At 39.5% G+C, this 19,386-nt stretch overlaps 4 protein-coding genes across 4 annotated transcripts; 1 reads left to right on the top strand and 3 right to left on the bottom strand.

Moving 5' to 3' along the window:
• Positions 1 to 367: 367 nt before the first annotated feature.
• pgam1b (phosphoglycerate mutase 1b) lies at positions 368 to 2,928 on the bottom strand. Its single transcript, XM_079462643.1, has 4 exons — positions 2,550 to 2,928; positions 1,927 to 2,201; positions 1,657 to 1,837; positions 368 to 1,564 (listed from the first exon to the last, which is right to left on the bottom strand). The coding sequence occupies exons 1-4, from the start codon at positions 2,686 to 2,688 to the stop codon at positions 1,395 to 1,397; spliced, it is 765 nt and encodes a 254-aa protein (XP_079318769.1). The 5' UTR covers positions 2,689 to 2,928; the 3' UTR covers positions 368 to 1,394.
• A 400-nt stretch (positions 2,929 to 3,328) lies between these two features.
• On the bottom strand, positions 3,329 to 7,084 carry cdc25d (cell division cycle 25 homolog d). The gene is made up of 11 exons (XM_079461568.1): positions 6,937 to 7,084; positions 6,513 to 6,616; positions 6,022 to 6,049; positions 5,896 to 5,926; positions 5,343 to 5,489; positions 5,112 to 5,216; positions 4,963 to 5,025; positions 4,365 to 4,463; positions 3,898 to 4,121; positions 3,673 to 3,784; positions 3,329 to 3,561 (listed from the first exon to the last, which is right to left on the bottom strand). Exons 1-11 carry the CDS (start codon positions 7,041 to 7,043, stop codon positions 3,427 to 3,429), a joined length of 1,155 nt encoding a protein of 384 aa, XP_079317694.1. The 5' UTR covers positions 7,044 to 7,084; the 3' UTR covers positions 3,329 to 3,426.
• A 1,537-nt stretch (positions 7,085 to 8,621) lies between these two features.
• On the top strand, positions 8,622 to 15,831 carry pi4k2a (phosphatidylinositol 4-kinase type 2 alpha). The gene is made up of 9 exons (XM_079462622.1): positions 8,622 to 9,135; positions 11,468 to 11,668; positions 12,668 to 12,799; positions 13,158 to 13,311; positions 13,423 to 13,484; positions 13,569 to 13,668; positions 13,831 to 13,964; positions 14,124 to 14,183; positions 14,762 to 15,831. The coding sequence occupies exons 1-9, from the start codon at positions 8,797 to 8,799 to the stop codon at positions 14,921 to 14,923; spliced, it is 1,344 nt and encodes a 447-aa protein (XP_079318748.1). The 5' UTR covers positions 8,622 to 8,796; the 3' UTR covers positions 14,924 to 15,831.
• avpi1 (arginine vasopressin induced 1) lies at positions 15,827 to 19,129 on the bottom strand. The gene is made up of 3 exons (XM_079462644.1): positions 18,842 to 19,129; positions 17,654 to 18,048; positions 15,827 to 17,199 (listed from the first exon to the last, which is right to left on the bottom strand). Exons 2-3 carry the CDS (start codon positions 18,046 to 18,048, stop codon positions 16,953 to 16,955), a joined length of 642 nt encoding a protein of 213 aa, XP_079318770.1. The 5' UTR covers positions 18,842 to 19,129; the 3' UTR covers positions 15,827 to 16,952.
• Between the last annotated feature and the right edge of the window lie 257 nt (positions 19,130 to 19,386).

Below are 19,386 nucleotides of genomic sequence, written 5' to 3'. Positions count from 1 at the left end.
GCGGAAGGCGCCATTTTTGTTGTGGCCTTATAATGTACTCATTCCTGTTTTCTGAATCTGCGTGCGTGTATATTTATACATTTAATCTATTTTAACATTATTATTATGTAGATTATTATTTGTTTGTCACTAATTTATATAATTCTAAAATGCAAAATGTCCTCTTTAGTTCTTAGACTACAAAACATGTTTCTTTAAGAATGTTATACTGTTTTCTTTTGTTAATAATGTTAAGGCAGTTAACGTCATCCTTTTGAATGTGCTTTACATTTTGATTGCAAGAGACCATACAACATAGTTATATTTTATCAATATTCCACAATTCAAGTCTAATGGTATTTTTATAATATTCCTTTCTGGTAACATTACAGAAATCAAAGAGTGGCAAATATTTTAAAACTTAATTATAATCACAGTATAACACAATAATTAAATTATAATTATTATTATTTAGGGTCCACCTTTTTTAGGGTCTCCACCAAATATATAGGTGTACATAATAAGTAGCCTATCAACCAAAGGTAAACAACCATGTATACAATAAAAGCAAAAACCGTAAAACACCTTAGAACTCCCACCTTATTATTTTTGTATTATTATATCATCATAAATAAAATGCATGATGGTCTTGACACATAAAATGTGCAAAAATTTAAGTAAAACACAAGCAACATATATTTCTGCTCAAGTAGGTTAACATTTATTGGGATTGCACATTATTCATGTAAGCAAACAAAGTAGAATACTCTCTTTCAGGCAAGTTCTCCAAACTAATATGTGAAGGATGGGCAAATGCATGAAAATCAATTCAAATTCACTTTTCGGTACATGTTTGTGGAATATGTGAAAACCTGGGCCAAAATGCAGTGCATATAACACGGACGACAGTATGATTACAACATAGTTACAGTACAATTACCAGACAAAGGACAAAAACAACCATCTTCATAAATATCTCCTTAAATCTCATTTGAATATATTTTGCTTTTTATAACCACTCAACCTCACATCTTAAATGCTGACTTTCAAAGCATGGAGTATTTTCAGAGCACGTCTGTGGGCGTATAAAGATAAAGGGCAATTTTGTATGAATCGAAACACACCAAATTTGCAGCCCACCCAATCATTAATATAAGCTGTTGCCTGGATACAGTAAAAGCTATGCCATCACAGATAAACACTTGTGCCATCTTTTGAAATGTTCAGTGCAGGGACTATTTCAAGCTAAGAAGCTAAAACATATTGTGGCTCAGTTTTAATTCATATATACATACGTTTTTCTGAAGCAGAGTTCTATTTTTATTAAGATGGTCCCTAGAATTGGTCATTGGTTTGGTTCTAAACTTTTCGAGGAGAAATGTGGAAAAAGAAAGACCATCGTAGAATGTTGTCGTCTATTTCTTGGCTTTGCCCTGTGCGGCGACAGCTTCCATGGCTTTGCGGACCGTCTCTTCATCTCCAAGGAACTGCATGGGTTTCACAGGCTTCAGGTTCTTGTCCAGCTCATAGAGGATGGGGATTCCGGTGGGCAGGTTCAGCTCCATGATCGCCTCCTCTGTCATACCTGGAAAAAACACATGGGTCATCATAATACACTCCCAGTAGCAGAAGCACCATTCCGGTTGTAATTGTAGATGTGATCCGACAGTCTCTCACCTTCCAGGTGCTTCACGATGCCTCTCAGGCTGTTGCCGTGGGCAGCGATGAGAACTCTCTTGCCCTCTTTGATCTGAGGAACAATTTCCTCATTCCAGAACGGCAGAGCGCGAGCTATGGTGTCTTTAAGACTCTCGCAGGAGGGCAGCTGGTCCTCCGTCAGCTCGGCGTAGCGACGTTCCTGCAGCAACACGACATTTGGCGTTGTAAAGCAGTAACAAAACAAGATTGAGATCTTGAGGGTACAAATATGAATACACTACTACAAACCTTACTGATGGCGGAGAAGAAGTCATGATCTGGGTCCATGGGTGGAGGAGGGGTGTCATAGGAGCGTCTCCAGATCTTCACTTGAGCTTCCCCGTGTTTGGCTGCTGTCTCTGCTTTGTTGAGGCCTGTGAGACCACCGTAGTGGCGTTCATTCAGACGCCAGGTGCGATGCACGGGCAGCCACATTTGATCAATGCCATCCAGCACCAGCCACAGGGTCCTTATAGCACGCTTCAGCACGGACGTGTAGCATATGTCAAACTCATAACCCGCATCTGAAAGAAAAAAGATGCATACTTTATATTCATGTTATGATGGTTGATAGGAGATATTACTGTTGCTAGGAACAAAGATGACAAAACGGGAATTCATAAAAACATAGTATAGGAAAATAATCCAACCATTTGATATAAAGACAACCACGTGACACCAAGTAAGAAGCTTTGTACATGCATACATCAAAATCATGGACCCATTTTTACATCAGTATATCAGCATACTAATGTGCATGACGCATCTCTGCACAATTGGATTGTCGCAGTGGTCAAGCGACATGGCCATGCATAATCCATTGCCATGCAAAACCACAAGATCTATTTCAAAGCAATGCATTTGAAAGTCACCTTTCAGGGCCTGTCCGCCCCGTTTGGCTTCCTCGACTCCTGTTTCGCTCAGATCGGCATCAAACCAGCCGCAGAAACGGTTCTCCTGGTTCCAGCAGCTTTCGCCGTGGCGGATCAGCACGATCTTATACGCGGCCATGTCGCTTCGCGCAAACGCCTTCAAATGCAAATGGTACGTTCGCACCAAATAACGGAGACACGGCCCCGGGAGACGGAACACAAATGCTGACAGATCGGAGGTCAAACGGGACCGGCTGGGGATGTAGCAGGATGGCGCTTGCGAAAGTTACTTACCAGGAAGGAGGGAACCGCTTCCTGCCGCACGAGACCAATCGGAGCGAACGTATTCACGTTCCAGCTGACGTCATCACAACGCTCCAACCTTGAGGGTCGTTTGCTAATATTTATGCGTTTATTTGCAAAGTAAGTTTATTTATATAGCACATTTAATAATATTTGCCATATTAATGATTTACAGAACAGCAAAGGGATACATTCTAACGGTAACATTTATCGATGAACACGTGACCACATGAGACATGTGCTAATTCAGTCTTTTTATTTATATTTTATTTATGAATAACATAAAACATAAAGACAACTCTGTGCTCAGACCTTAAAGACACAACTTAAAACATACCATAGAACAAAAATTGCATAAATATCCACAATGCAGTGTTTCTCAACTAGGGGCCTCAAGATGGCATTGTAGAGGCCTACAATGATTAAATTGTTTTATTGGGTAGAAATTTTTATTGGGAGGGACTTCAGATATTGTTTTGAACAATGGGGAGCCTTGAGGTCAAAATGGAAAGTATTCAACCTGTGGTGCAGCTATTGTCTATATATTTCCATGTACTATATATAATGGTCATTTTTATCGTGTCGTTCTTTGAATTCTGACTGGCCGTCGCCTTCGCTGTCGAGTGGGTCTTCTCCTGCGGAAGCCATGCAGTTGGTCCTGGTACTCTTGTTGACGCATGGGTACGTATCCACACGGTTCACACATGTTCTAAGACAGAGATTTTGGTGAGTATGCTATATATGTTGATAAGGAAAGTGAAACACTTTACATAGACATTGCATTGTGTAAATTAACAAATGCACAGGTATTGTGTTCTACCGGATAGCAGCTGTGGAAGTGTTTGTAACCACCCAGCAGAAGGTAGAGCTCTGGATAGTGTAGGTTTGGGTACACATTTAGATTTCTGTCTAACCTCCTCAGATACTGACATCTGTTGGACAGGCAAGAAACATAAGGAATACGTTTATGTTTGATTATACTAAGGACCAAATTCATGCCACAAATTTGTCAAAAACCAACTGAAGGTCTCTGTGTGTGTCTTACAGATGTGGCCCTCTTTTGGATGAGAACTCGCAGTGGAACACTATCAGTTTCCGCGGCAATGATGAGCCCTCCTCTTTCGCAGCCATTGAGTCAGATTCCCAGCTCAACCACCGGTCATGTCGTCCCCTAGAGGAGACACTTCCGTCTGGGTAAAGCTCAGTCTTTTCCAATGCTTGGAATACAGCTTGCTGGATCTGAGATTCAGTATGGAGGTTTATTGCCCCCTAAAGTACAGAAATGTTATTTTAAACCTTAGATCATCTGAATGCGAACCTACAAATCTGACCTACAAAAAGACAGGGTTCATACAGACCCCATAAAAAGTTTATGGCTTTTAGTTTTTGTGCAGTAGCTTAGATTACATCTGTATGCTATTGCACTCATTGATAAAATACTTTAAAACGTGCAGTTTTGTATTGAGAGGTTTTATTAATTTGTAATGAACATATTATATACAGTATGAGTACCTTAATATGGCCGCCTTGATATTCATATGGATACCGACAGTCGATGATGAGAAAGTCCTCCACGGCAGGACCAAACTCACCTCGGATCAGAGATGCCACCTTTAAGGTCAGAAACAGGCACTAGTTATACTTAAAATGCATAAAAACTAGGGCTGTCAAACAATCACATCTAGAATAAAAGTTTGTGTTTTACATAATATTTGTCTGTGTACTGTGCATAATTATTTTGTATATATAAAAACATTCACATACATGCATATATTTAAGGAAAAAAGTAGTATATATAACTACATATAATTGAAGTTTTATCTTCAGTAAAAAATCTTATATAGTAAATATAAATATGTAAATACATGTAAATATTTCCTAAAAGTATATACATGTATATGTTATATATAAAGAAAAAATAAATACTCATAGTACATAGAATTTATGTAAACACAAACTTATATTCTGGATGCGATTAATCGCGATTAATCATTATTTTACAGCCCTAAAACTCATATAATGATTGAGGATAAAAAAAATGTAAGTATTCAAAACTGAATTTGTTGGAGGGATTTAATGGAACATTTTATTGAATGTGAAGATTTCTTACAGTGTGCACGCTGACACAGTTAAGCTCGTGATGGCCGACGCTCTGAACAGGAAGCAGGTGTTGCTATGGAAACAATTGCATGAAAATTTACAATATGGATATCTATTACTTGTTTCTAGATTCTTGTTTCTTGGTCTGTGAACTTGTACCTTGCTAAAGTCTCCTATCAGGGTGAGATCGGCGACGGCGGCCTCGGTTATTTGAATAGGAGGAGCATTTATGTGCGACCTCATTCTACACATCCTCGCAGCAGCCTATAGATTCACAGCGAGAAATCTGATATTCACTTGCACAAATAGCAGAAACATGTTACAAAATGCAGTAAAAAAGGAAAAAAGAAAAGCATATTTAACATATTGGCACATTTATAAGGCTTTCACCGTTGAGTCTACCGCATCTGTCTCCCTTGTACAACTAGCGTCATCTTCTGGATCACTGCAGTAACGTTTTCCAGTGCTATGCGCTGATTCTGGTTCCACTGATGAACTGGAGAATCTGCTGGACAGCTGCACTCGCAATCTCTTCTGCTGTACAAAGCAAACAACATTACCCATAATTCCACATCAGACATGAGACATGAGACATGAGTCAACATAAGGAAATACAACATCTACTCACAAACATGCAGTTCAACAATGCACTGCATAAAAAAACATACAGATGTCATGCCAAGATATAAAGACACTAACAGAGTAGACTAATGTTACTGACAATAGCTCTCTCATTCTCCTTATTAGCAGCAGAACCCTGAAGGTCCCTCCACAGACGTCTTGACTGGACTTTCTGATGTGTGATAAAAACAGAGAGACAATATCTAATTGTAGTGTATTTGCGGTTGCACTTCATTTTTTTACACATGAAGTGTCTTTACAAGAATTCCCCAAAGTTTCCAGTTGTATTATAGATCAGGTTTGGTCAGTGCATGTGTCTTACCTTGTTTGAAGAGGATTTAGGAGAAAGACTTCTGCTTGAAAACAGAGAACAATACTCTCTGTGATTGTGTGTTAAATCCCGTGATCATTGCTGATTATTAGTTAACCATGTGCATGTTTTTCATACCTTGTTCTTCGTCTTTTCACAGCAGACACTTAAAGACACAATTCAAAGAAAATTGCAGTAATTCATAGGATTAATAATGAGAGTTGATCTTCAGGGATTTTTTCATTTGAGATTACTCCTATGCAATTATTAGGCTTATGGTATAAGATTATTAACAAGCACATTTTTTCAATATAAGAAAAAACAACGAATCCATGTCCCTCCCCATGTCCTGCTTGAATAGATCACTAGTGTCTTCTGGTGTATACTGTAACCAATGTAAACAACTATTAGCTAGAACAATTGCTGCCCAATGAATCACACTGGCAGTTATAATTAATATTATCATACAGGTTTGCTAGCATGTTCTCTAAACTAAGATAAAATCATCAATTTGGCAAGTTTGCAGACAGTTAAGTGCCCTCAGAAGAAAGTTAATTAGTCTGTGTGTGTACGTGTGTGTGTGTGTGTGTGTGTGTGTGTTTAAAAGAGAGAGAAGCACTTGTTCAGACCTGTTAGCATCTCTCTGTCCCTGGAGAGTGTGTTCATCTGTGGGCTGATCCATTCAGGCGTCAAAACGAGCTTTCTCCGGGGGCTCGGGCTCTTTTCAGACACACTTAAGCGTTAAATAACCATGAAATATGAATTATTACTTCATATATATATATATATATATATATATATATATATATACACAATAATAACATTTACTATTTAGAAATAGTAGGTGAATTAATTAAATCATAAGAATAATAGTTAATACGTTATTTTTTGTTAGTTTCATATTTATATTTATTGTTTATACTTATAATGAATAATGATATGTATAAGAATTGGCTATAAATGTATACAGTATGTGCATTTCAAATGTATATTGATGTATTTTATTATAACTTTTTTATAATTAATAGTGCAGCACTTGAAATGATAACTTACCCGTCCTGACACTGCAGGTTCTGCAGGCTGAATGAGAGCTCAGAGACCGGTGAAGAGTCTTCTGTTTCAGACAGATCCCAAACTGACTCCATCATATCATCAGTCATATATCTATAGACCTGTATGTCAACTTAAGAGCAAACATCCAGCTGATGCGAATTTCACAATTAAATGCAATAATGCATTACACTTAATGCTATAACATATATTCTAAAATCATTTAAACAAGTTGCTAGTCGGTTGTGTCTGCTACTGAATGATGACTGTTGTGAATGTTGTGACTGTTGCCTCATCCTCCGTCTCTCTGTGGGGTCTCCTGTCACCTCCCCTTGGAAACTCGTGTTGCTACAACACGATCATATGATCCGCGTCGCGTCCCTTAGAGTCCAGTCATACCGCTCTGTCAAAGATCATCACCCATTAGACAACTCGTGGATATGTCACACCCAACACTTCTCTAAAGTGAGACATTTGAATTCTATTCTAAGAAAAACGATCCATTCTAAATAGAACAGACAGATCGTGAAAATGAAACTATTTCGCAGTATAAAAACGAAAGGTTTGGACGCTCCCTGACTACCTAAATCCATAATTTGGTTCAGCTTTGAAAACTTGAAATTTCTGAACACTTTTTCATATTCAGAAACGATAACATTATGTTTATTCTAAGCTGGCGCTCTTGAGTTTTACAATTTACATGTGCGAGCCCTTTAAATCTTACTGGATTGTGATTGGCTGGCATTTGTTTCGTCGTTCATTTCGCTCATCTGCTGTAAATAAAAGCTTGTTTTATAATCAACCTAATTCTTTCTCTTTGTAAACTTACATAAATGTAAATTTTCTAATAGCAAACCTATTTTTATAGTATTTCTACAAGAGATAAAACAGTATTTAAAAACAACTATGTTTTCTTCCAATATGAAAGCACAAAGGACTTGTAAAATTTGCTCTGCCTATAAGCTTGTCAACCTATTTAATATGTAATTTTTGTATTATTTGTGTAACTCCCTCTCCTGTATTTTTGTCTTGTCTTGTCTGTTTCGAGCCATGGTAATGTTTTATTTTCTCTCTTTTCATTAATCTAAGTGTTTCTTTATGTAAAATTTCTGTTGTAACATTGTTTTGTTATAACAAAATGTCCAATAAAGCATTTATAAAAAATTCAAAATAAACACGGCCTTGAAAGTGACCCTAGATATCATACACATCGTTCTTCTATGGAGTGGACTCTCTTCCCTCTTAAATGTAGAACGATTTTTGAAACTATATTCTTACTGAAATTGTCTTTGGGGAAACACTTCAATTTAAATGCAGATTTAAAGTCGTGTTTACAGGTCACAATTCAGTATTCTCATCCATCGAGTCAACTCCTGACGTGCGTGCCAAACTGAATATGTTGCCCTCAGAAGGGCCCTGCTGGAAGGGAACACCATACAAAACGTCACACCAAATAAAGACAATATGTCGTTGTTTTTATTGCTCCGTTCGCCAAGTCACTTTTTAACGGACAGGTTAAAATATACAATTGCGTTTAGCGTTTATACATCAAGCGCTTTCCACTTCGAAGGGAGTAGGGCATGAGGATGATGCGCCGATGTGTTGTGCTTTATCACATGGTCGATGTGGGTGTCGTTCTTCAAACCAATCAACGGCTCACAAATAGAGAGTCAATACGACGTCGAAGTGCTGATTGGCCCGTGGCTAGGCGTCACTTATTAGCCCCGCCTCTATACGGAAGCGCAGAGTCATGTGACTGGTTTGTTGGCAATCAACTGTACCGAGCTCCATCATTTCATTACGGCAACAAACGGACGTTTGTCTGTTTAATTTCCCCGGTCCCCCTTTATCCACCTTTCCGCCATGGACGAGACGAGCCCGTTAGTCTCTCCTACTCGCGACTTCAACGATGGCAACTACGGTCCCGCCGAGCCGACGAGTCCCCGGGGCGGATTAGGAGGCACGCCAGGCTCCGTAGTCCGTCTGGCGGCGGGGAGTCCCGGGCGCAGCCGGGAGCGTCAGCCGCTGCTGGACCGGGATCGAGGCGCCACTCCCCGTGACCCGCACAGAAACGAATTCCCGGAGGATCCGGTGTTCAATGAAATCATCCGGAGGGCAGAGCGGGCCATCGAGGAGGGGATCTATCCCGAGCGGATCTACCAGGGCTCCAGCGGTAGCTACTTCGTCAAAGACTCATTAGGGGTGAGAAAGTTGACGTGACTTTGATTTGATTCGTTACTTAAGACATTTTAATCGCTTATATGTGCATTCGCAGACCGAGATTATGCATGTTGTTAATTGAAGCATTACATTAACAGCTGTGTCATCAGCTCAGGCCTGCAAACAAGAATGTGAACTTTCTAAATAACTTTTTTTGGGTGTTACTCAACACTGGGGACTTTATCACATATTAAAACTGTCACTGTGACGTCTTTCCACCGCATAAAGCCCATATTAATGTTTTTATTAAGAGCTTAATGTCAGTGGAAACGTTTAGCGCTTGTATTACTGAAAAGCAGCTTTGCAATTTATCCTTATTCATCCATATAGTAGCCACAGAAGCAGAAAGATGTGAAATTATAAATGATATGAAATAAATAACATGTATATTGACATAAGTCTATGTCAGACCAATACATTTAAAGTGCCATTAAACACGCGTGTATCTCTTTTTCTTGAGATGTGTTTTAGAGGTGGTAGCTTTAAGAAAATAATTGTGTCAAATTATACATGCATGAGATCAAGCTTACTCAAGCTTTAATCCTCCTAGTAGCATCGCCTTGTAAACTAACGGTACTGTTTAGGGTGTTGACAAAAGTATATGCTCTCCTACTTGTATAAAAGCGTCTGCCAAATGAATAAATGTAAATACAAATAAAGGTAAATACGATTATTTAGTTATAATGGTTTTCAAGCGAGTCTAAGGGATTGACAGGCACATTTGTGTGTTTCCAGCTGTTCAAGGTCTCTAGACACATCGCTGTTTCACTGCACAGACAGTTAAAGAGATAACTGAAATACAGCAGCAGTCATTATCATTTAGTCATAAACGTCTGCTTGCCTAACACTCACTTCTGCTTCATCTGAAAGGGTTCCTGTATTTATTTTTCAATGAAACCTCACAATAGGTTAACGGCTTTCACGAGAGGCATGGTTTGACTTGAGAGCTGTCACATGTGGCCTAATTGTTCAGTATGAGTTCTTGAAGTGTGTGAGTGTGATACACACAGTATTGAACCAAAGCCAATGTGGTTAGATGAGTACGTTCATTCATCAGATTATCTTTCAATCAGCCTGAGAATGTGAAACTACTTTTCTAGCTCAGATTCAGAGAGCTAGTGTTTCGTCGTTGTCCAGAGGTTAAAAGGTTAAATATTAACTTGATCGCATATTAATGATTAAATAAATAACATATTTTTTTCTGGAATGTTTTCTTTTCTGAAAATTGATTTGGATAAAATGATTATATATGTAAATGCTTTCTGTGTTATTTTCTTAATTTGTTTCATTTTTCAAGTGCTTGACTATTTTTGTCTAGTGAATCTTTGCTAGTGAAGTCAACATGAGTTGCTTTCTTAATGCACAGTTCTGTTCCTATTTTGCACGTTTCAATGCCATAGCTTGGTCAGGCTCTGAAGCAACTTTCTCTTCCTGCGAAGTGGCAACCGGATACTGTTAACTAGAAAGCCAACTTCACATCACACTCATTTTACGTTTGGAATTTCGTTTGGAATAACATGATGGTCAATAAATAATGAAAACAAACATTTTAAGGGAAATATCCCTCAGATAAGTGGTGACGGTAAAATCGAATTCACCTATGTATAGAAAAAGTCACGTATGAATGAATAAATCCACTAGATCAGCCTGTAGGGGGTGAAGCTGAGCTGTGAAGGATGTTTGTTTCAGGCTTCTGTGAGATGTTTCAGTCTGGTCCCTTAAGGTCTTCAGAAAGGTTCAGTCTCAGTCTTTCTACTGTGAACACACTGGAACGTTCTTCTGTTCAATAGTGATGCAACTCGCATGAGTCATGAGCCTCGTGGGCATGTGCAAAATCAGGTGGTTTGCTGGCCAGTGTCCTGTTGAGATCAAATTTGAATATGAAAATATTCACAATATGAATACTCGCTATTACAGATGTATATGACTGCTTTACATCAGGTGAAGACAAACAAATAATTTGATATTTCAACGCCGTGTTATCTTATAAGGGAGCCAATATGGTAGAAAGTTCAAACATGACGACACGTTTTATTTAGATTGATGTCGAATTTAATTTAAATTGTTTCTTATTGCTTTGCAGTGCAGAATAAAATATTTACTGTAGATTTTATAAAGATGCTTAAGGTCTGCAATGCATGTTACTAGGGACTTCAACTGTGATTTTTCACAGTTAAGCTAATGTTTTAAATTATGTGACATCCACCAGAATGGGATGTTGTATTAAAACAGAAAGCTGTTTGTCGAGCAGATCTGTCACGTTACATGCTGATTCACATGCAGCATGACCTGAAATGTTTCTCGTCACCAACAGAAGATCATCGGGGTCTTCAAACCAAAGAACGAGGAACCCTACGGGCAACTGAACCCAAAATGGACCAAATGGCTGCAGAAACTGTGCTGTCCCTGCTGTTTTGGACGGGACTGTCTGGTTCTCAACCAGGGTTACCTGTCAGAGGCCGGAGCCAGCTTAGTGGACCAGAAACTAGAACTCAATATTGTTCCACGCACCAAGGTATGAAAACAGCACACCAAGTGTAGTGTGAAACTAAAAGTTAGAGAAATTAGGACAAGGGAAAGCAGAGTGGTAACCATGGCGGTTTCACGTTTGTTTTTCAACCTTTTTCATTTCCTGTTGTTGGCACAGTTGAAAACAAACAGTCCACCACGTGCCTAAACACAACGCTTGCCTCACACACCTACACGCTGAGAGCAGTCTGCAGTTTTTTATTACTGTCTATTGACAGGAGGTAGACGTTTAATCTATGGATTGTTTCACCGGACGCACGCTCCTGGCCCAAAGTTAATTTCCAGTCTGTGTTTGTTGATCGATCTGGCTAGTGGCTAATAACTGTTTGTATATATGTCATTTATATAAATTTTAATTGCATCAAATATACATTTTGTTGAATTGTTTTGTATATATACAGACAGTTTCACTTACCGTGTGCGGTTCATGTCCGGCATCGTTTAGGGCTGGGACCGCCGCCCCATCTATCAGTTTCAAACAATTTTTTCATCCACTTTTGTTTCTTAAAATCCAGCGTTATATCCACCGTTTATATAACATTCGTCACCCAAATGCAGTGAACAGACAAACACAGCTGAATTCCGCGAACGTAGTTCTCTCCTGTACACGTGAAAATGATTTGTTAGCATGCTCCTTCTCCCGGATGATGCATGGGCGTGCCAAGTGCTTTTCCAGGAGAATTTGTTCCAAGAAAAGTTGTTATGTACCGATGTTTCATGTTGGAAAAAAACATTTGAAACCTGTACAAACACTGAGGGAGTGTATCGAGCACAGAAATAGTACATCATACGTCCAACTCGTTTTTTGACAAGTTGACCATGTCAAGCATGAGAAGACAATTGTACATAAGTCAGAATGCATGACACACTGTTGCAGGGCCGCTTTAAGTTTGGCCACAAGAGCGCTTGTGGGCAGTAACGTTTGTTTACTTTGTTGCATTGATACAGTCTGTAAAAAGATCACAGACTCTTCTTTTTGTCTTAGGTGGTGCATTTAGCGAGCGAGACGTTCAATTATAGCGCCATCGACCGCGTAAAGTCCAGAGGAAAGAGGTTAGCTTTGGAAAAAGTCCCCACAGTCGGCCAACGATTCCATAGGATTGGCCTGCCACCTAAGGTAAGTCTATCCCGGCTCCCCCTATCTGCCTGGAGAAGATGTCTTAATACTCTTTCGGCTATTAAACGTTTGTATAGTTATCTTAATAGATCGCATCTGTAAAAATCTACTTACAATTTCATACATAAAAGAATGAAAGTAAACAGTGTTTTTTTCATCCACTTTTGTTTCTTGAAAACAATTGCTCTTCCTTCTTCAGTTGTTTAACACATATATTTAATACTGAATGAATGTTAAACAAACATCTTTTAGACTTAGACGAATAAAGACGAATAAACTGAAACAGGAAGTGCTTCTTGACCCTAGTGGTCTATTGGTTGTTGTCTGTTTATAATCTTGCGTCCATTGGCTGTTGCAGGTCGGCTCATTCCAGCTTTTTGTCGAGGGCTATAAAGATGCCGACTTCTGGCTACGGCGGTTCGAGGCCGAGCCTTTACCCGAAAACACCAATCGCCAACTGCAGCTACAGTTTGAGAGACTTGTGGTGCTGGATTACATCATCAGAAACACAGGTAACCACAGAAACTACGTGGTAAAGGTCAAACAAAAGGGCCGACAACACATTTTAACACAACACTCTCAGCTCGCACTGGCCTAACAAGTTTATTTATGTGTGTTTGTAGATCGAGGAAATGATAACTGGCTCATAAAATATGACTATCCCATGGATACGTCAAGCAACAGGGTGGGTGTCCACCAATATAGCAGACTCATTTGAATCATTGTGTTTTTACATTTGATGTTTATACAGTTGATTTGTTTTGTCCAGGACAATGATTGGGTAGTGGTGAAGGATCCCATTATCAAATTGGCAGCCATTGATAACGGCCTAGCTTTCCCTCTTAAACACCCGGACTCGTGGAGAGCCTGTAAGCCATTATCCACCAAACAAACACAGCAACTGACCAATCACATTGTTAAACGATTGTTGAATAAATGTTTAAACATGTTTATGTTCCTTTGATGTTGGAAGATTTTTTTATTACCTTTTAATAATTCTACAATCTTTGGCTCGAATGTTTTGCTTTCAGACCCTTTTTATTGGGCGTGGCTCCCTCAGGCTAAAGTTGCATTTTCCGAGGAGATCCGGGATTTAGTGATTCCCAAATTTTCTGATCCAAACTTCATCAAAGATCTCGAAGAAGACCTCTATGAGCTTTTTAAGGTGAGACTGCGTTAAAAACAAATTAAGGTTTTTATGTAATCTGGTCAATATCCTTACCAGTTTAGATGATGTAGGCTATCAAGACACTGACTCTTATTTGTTAGGTACGTTTGAGAGATTTTAAGCTTAGTAATTGTTTCTATTTGTTTATATCGATAGAAAGACCCGGGTTTCGACAGGGGACAGTTCAAGAAACAGATCTCAGTAATGAGGGGACAGGTGAGTCTTAAAATATCACTTGACTTCAGTTATGCACTTTTCATCTATCTGCATGTGTTATGTTGTCTTGTAAATTACAAACACAAAGAATAAACAAATACATATATTAACTGAAGCTTAGATAATCATTTCAGTGATTCCAAGTGGCAACAAATCGGTAAGTATGTAGGTTTTACAAGTCTTAAGTCAGATAGTTTTGGGGAGTTGCTTTTTCAAATGCACGTTATAAACGACTCAATCTCGTAGTGATTTTAGAAAAGCCAAATGTTTTAAGCTTATTTAGCGAAACTGAAATAAAAATACAGTGACAATAATTTAAAATCTCATTGATTCTCACGTGTCTTGTGAAAAAGAACACATATGACCACTAGTCAAGTGAGAACAGATTTTAATTTACCGCTTGTTTACATTTCAGTTTGGCTAAATAAGCTCAAAATATAAAAGTTTAATATGTATCTGCAGTGTAATTACTAACTAAAGAAACACTAGTCTTAAAAAAGTAACACAATCTGTTGTTTAAATCTTGATAAATTTCTAAGACTCATTCCTCATCTACTTTTCTTTTCTGTGTCCTTTAGATCCTCAATCTGACTCAGGCTCTGAGGGACGGTAAGACTCCGCTGGACCTTGTGCAGATGCCGCCCGTTAGCGTGGAGACCGCCCGGGCACCGCAACGAGCCAACAGCGAATCGTACACGCAGAGCTTCCAAAGCAGGAGACCCTTCTTCACCTGGTGGTGATGGGCACTGTTGTGTGTGGGTGCGCTTATGGCCTGACATTTAAAATAATTTCATTTTTGACATCGGAAACACTTGATTTTGGGAACGATGAGCGTTGAAAAGAATGAGAGAAACATTTTGTCCCCACACACAAAATTCTGAATGAGAGCATTGCTGACTTTAACACTGTACGGATAGGCACACAAGCCTTCAATAGGACATGCATGCCAATAAGAAGATGACTGAGACACTTTCTTCTGTAGTTAAACTTTGATGCTCGGCTGCTTTATCGCCCTCTTCAGCACTGGAAGAGGAACTACAACGCATTGATAGTCCAATAGGAAAGTGCACTGCCTACATTAAAACATGGATGTACTGTGTACTTCAACAAACTATTTCTGTTTCGTTCTTTAATTTATGTTGATAAATCACTCATATTCGTCTCCCTTGCCATATAACAGCCTTTTTTGATTTTTCTACTTTTTCATATGTGCATGTTTCCGAAAATGAGCTGATGTACAGAATTTCAACCCCCCATGATATTTTGACTCCCCTGGTTCTGATTGGTTCATTCTTTGAGGATGGTGCTTTTGATTGATCTATAAAGCCCGCCCCTACACCTAATCCTAACCTTCGTAGGGGAAAACAGGGGAGTCATAATCTCACAGGGAAACGGATTTTGATACGACACTGGTGGACAACTTGGCATGTGAAGAAACACTGGAACGTTCCATTCTCACAGTGATGACATTCTTTATCGTTTTCCTGTCGTTCCAAACTGAAGATATTGTAATTCTGTAACAATCTATTTACAGGTGTCATCAAGATGACCTTAAAACGTGACAATGGACTGTATAATTTGTATGTAATGTATTTAATAACAGATGCTGAAGCTAACAGTGCCGTACTTAATAAAAGACGAGACGTGAGATTGATTGATCAAAAACCTTTTAATTAAAAGTTCCAGCTTTTGACGATGAGAAAAATGACATTCACATGTAGTGTTTTCTCTTTTGAACTCGGTTTAAGAAATGTCAGCTACATGTTTGAGTCTGTATTGCTCTTGAAGACGTCAAATAGTCTGTAAAATGATTAGAGTTCTGCATACTGCTATACAACCTCACCTACTGGTGATGTTGCAGTTCTAATGCATAATTTACAAATAACCACAAACTACCTGTATATAAAACAATACTAGAATGATCAACAGAGAACTGCACTACAAATCTACACATACATAACTGATATAGCAGAAAAATACAAGCACGTATCCATAAATTATACAAATCCAACACTCTGGCCCCATACATTCATGTCAACAGAAAACAGAAGGCAGGGACTCTGGAAGTTTTGATAGGAATCGAGTCACTATTTTTCGTTTAATGGAGTAGTTCACCTCATTTTTACTGAATGAGTTTACTGAATGAGCACAAACACAATGAAAGTCAATAACGACAGGGGCTATCTTGCTCCAATTACAAAAAATATCTGTATCATTGAACTATTATGACTTCAGTGGGTCAAACTTAAGATCTTACATCTCGAACTTAGCATGTTGTGTTTTGTATGAAACGTGCTACAACTAATAGTGTTTTGAGTCACTGGTGCAACACAAGACCCCCGTCCCCATTCACTTCCATTGTTTATGCTTTTCAAAACGTCTTGTGTTGCACAAAAGAAAGAACATCATACAGTTTTGAGAAATGATAAGTAAATCCTTTCTTACATTTCTGGGTGAACTCTTTAATAGTGTTTCATTATTGTGTGTTGTGGAACTGTGCTGGAGGTCAAAGGGTGTGAGAATGGCACAAACCTGTAGAGTTAAATGACTCTACATCACTTCACAACAACTCTCAGGTATACAAGACTCACAGGCGGTGAAATTACTCTTCAAGTCTGTTCTCAGCCCTGCGGGGCTGTAGTGTTCATGGCTCGAATAAGACTAGCGTTTCATTGAGGTTGTAGTTTCAAGTAAATCTGTAAGAACAGCGAGCGAGTAATCGGATTCCATGCATTTAGTCGGTGATAATCCCAGCTCCCGTCAGCGGTTTCAGTGTCGGATTCGGTGCAGGTAGCGTTCCGGGTCCTTCTCTTGAACGGCATTCCAACTCCATCTGGGACCACCGGCTGGCCCCTGGGTCTCTTCTCCAGTGGACAGGAAGTCACCTTGGTCACATGATCCATCCTCAGAGGTGCTTTGCCCTCCACATGCTCCCAGAGATGAGTCGTCTTCCTTCTCATCACTGTCATCTCCAGTTGTGACATCAGATTGTTTTCCTAGCGAGCCCTCGTTGATTCTGAATGTAGAAATAAATAATGGATTTAATTATATGGTGGAGATTTAAGGTGCAATCTTGTGCTTTCAGTTTGTTTGTGACCTGTGCTTAGATTTTCCTGTTTGTGTACTGAGGTGAGTGTTTTGCTGACGTCATGACCTACATTTGTTCAGATTAGCATGTTTCCAACACAAACACACACAAACAATGGCATTGAAGTTGGTGTAGTTCCCATGCATCAGCTTTGTATAAATATGATACGTAAAATTTTACACAAGTCAGATGACATTGATCCGACTAGATTTGCATCTGTAGAAAATACCAGAGCTTGCATAGCAACAAAATTATAAAGTTAAAATCTCATACAAGAACAAACAAAGAGTGAAAATGTATACAAATCAAACTGTTTAAATGAAGTCTAAGCCGGCTGAGTCAATGGCATCACTTTAATACTTAGCCTAATATATTGACTCACCTGAGATGACCGAATGCTCGGACCCATCTTGTTCCTGTAGTGTCCTTGTGAGACTCCCTGATTCCGTTTCTGTTCCGCGCTCTGACCCTTAGTCCCACCAGCGCCTGTGCCAGCCCCGTCTCCACCTCCGTCAACCCTCCACCCCCCCCTTCTTCCTCCCCGCCCACTCCATCTTCGCCACTCCCAGCTCTCCGGCTCCCCCAGACCATCCGGGCTCTCTGGTCCGCTTCGGGGTCCCCCGCTGCGTGGAACAGTCGTCTGAGCTGCTTCAGGTTCACCCCCTGAAAAATGTTAGCGGTCCCAGACTTTCTGTTGCGGCGCTCCGAGGCGGCCGGACGGGGAAACGCGGCTTGGGATGGACCTGCGAGAACCGGAGTGGAGGCCACGTCCTCCATCTGTGGAATAAGAGGTAGGAGATTAGTGTCGTGGTGTGTAAAATAAGAACCTCCATTACGTTTTTACTGTTTATATGTGGTGTGCAGTTGATGTGTTGGTAGAGAGGGAGGGAATCATCTTAAATTATTTATGTAAGTGTAATGGAGCTTTAAGTGTATATGTCATGGGAAGGATTATTGTAATGTTGTAATGGTCCTGAAAGGGCAGATGGACTTTTTTCTCCTGTTTTGGCGGTCAGAATTTAAAATGGGTCCTATATAAATTACAATATTGTGCGCAGTATTAACGGACGAGGTTTGATATCGCGGTTATTGTCGGTGCCGTTATATTGTATTGATTTGTATATATTTACAGATAAATACAAAGTACAAGGTACAGCAAAATACGTACAACGAACCGCTTAGATATTTAAATGTGTGTATTATTATTACCCATTGGTTTTTGACTACTTGTTAAGACAATTTTCTGAATTTTGGCGTGACGGTATGTTGATGTTTGCACGGTGCGTCATGTGACGACACGTCAGTGAAGCACGAACATCCGCAATGACAGCTGCGCGAGGCCATACTGCAACAGAGCGACTAAAATCCATTTTAAGGGCTTTTTATAATTTGTAGCATATTAAAATCCACGGAAAGCGTTCATTTATGAATACATGCTCCTTCATTTGCGACTACACGAAGGAAGAAAAATGGCTGATAGTTGTTTCACGTAAGGATCTACTTCTCTGTCCTCCAGTACAAACAACAGCGTAAAAAATCGAAAGAAACACTCACGTGCAGACCCACTCACCTTTTCCTTGCAAACTAGTGCGTTAGTGTCGTTTGCATGTTAAATGATGTGAATTGCTGTCGACGAAGCAGCAGGACGGCGTAGTAAACAGGCTGCCTGTTCGTCTCTGTCTGGTGGACAGAAAAGTTTAACGATTAGACTCCACACAAACACCGCTCTGACCAATCAAATGACTGGAAACGGAGACTCAGCCCGCCTCCAACCGGCTCGTAGCCAATCACATTCTCTCTTATGTGCGCCGTGTGGCTGGTATAGCACAGTGCGTTAATTTAATCCTTTATTGACGTCATTGCTAGAGCACTCGTGCCAATGCGAAAATAGGCTTGTGCATAACTCTCGCGGTACTTTGATGTCATCCGCCTGTCGGATCTTGCGGCGCGCATAGAGTCGAACAAGCCTATCGACTAGAGAAGAGAAGAAAACACTCATGATTACTTTCATTCTAATGCTTTAAATTATATTTAAGGCACCCACTTAAGTATAATTGTTTTGAAGCAGGCGCACATAAATACCTTTACAGTTATTTACACGAATTCTCTAAAATA

Source organism: Barbatula barbatula (genome assembly GCF_947034865.1).
Source record: "Barbatula barbatula genome assembly, chromosome: 8".
Classification (NCBI taxonomy): domain Eukaryota; kingdom Metazoa; phylum Chordata; class Actinopteri; order Cypriniformes; family Nemacheilidae; genus Barbatula; species Barbatula barbatula.
The sequence above is the reverse complement of the archived record's forward strand: the minus strand, read 5'-3'. Positions and strand labels throughout refer to the sequence as shown.

Bases quoted from the DNA above. Each gene is read 5' to 3' on its own strand.
- pi4k2a (XM_079462622.1), top strand. From the start codon at position 8,797: ATGGACGAGACGAGCCCGTTAGTCTCTCCTACTCGCGACTTCAACGAT. The intron at 11,669-12,667 runs GTATGAAAACAG...TTTTTGTCTTAG, and splicing joins ATATTGTTCCACGCACCAAG to GTGGTGCATTTAGCGAGCGA. The intron at 13,485-13,568 runs GTGGGTGTCCAC...TGTTTTGTCCAG, and splicing joins TGGATACGTCAAGCAACAGG to GACAATGATTGGGTAGTGGT.
- avpi1 (XM_079462644.1), bottom strand. From the start codon at position 18,048: ATGGAGGACGTGGCCTCCACTCCGGTTCTCGCAGGTCCATCCCAAGCC. The intron at 17,200-17,653 runs GTGAGTCAATAT...TTCTACATTCAG, and splicing joins CGAGCATTCGGTCATCTCAG to AATCAACGAGGGCTCGCTAG.
- cdc25d (XM_079461568.1), bottom strand. From the start codon at position 7,043: ATGACTGATGATATGATGGAGTCAGTTTGGGATCTGTCTGAAACAGAA. The intron at 5,927-6,021 runs GTATGAAAAACA...GTTTTCAAGCAG, and splicing joins GTGAAAAGACGAAGAACAAG to AAGTCTTTCTCCTAAATCCT. The intron at 3,562-3,672 runs GTAGAACACAAT...TCTCTGTCTTAG, and splicing joins ACTTCCACAGCTGCTATCCG to AACATGTGTGAACCGTGTGG.
- pgam1b (XM_079462643.1), bottom strand. From the start codon at position 2,688: ATGGCCGCGTATAAGATCGTGCTGATCCGCCACGGCGAAAGCTGCTGG. The intron at 2,202-2,549 runs GTGACTTTCAAA...TTTTTCTTTCAG, and splicing joins GGGCGGACAGGCCCTGAAAG to ATGCGGGTTATGAGTTTGAC. The intron at 1,838-1,926 runs GTTTGTAGTAGT...GTGTTGCTGCAG, and splicing joins TCTTCTCCGCCATCAGTAAG to GAACGTCGCTACGCCGAGCT.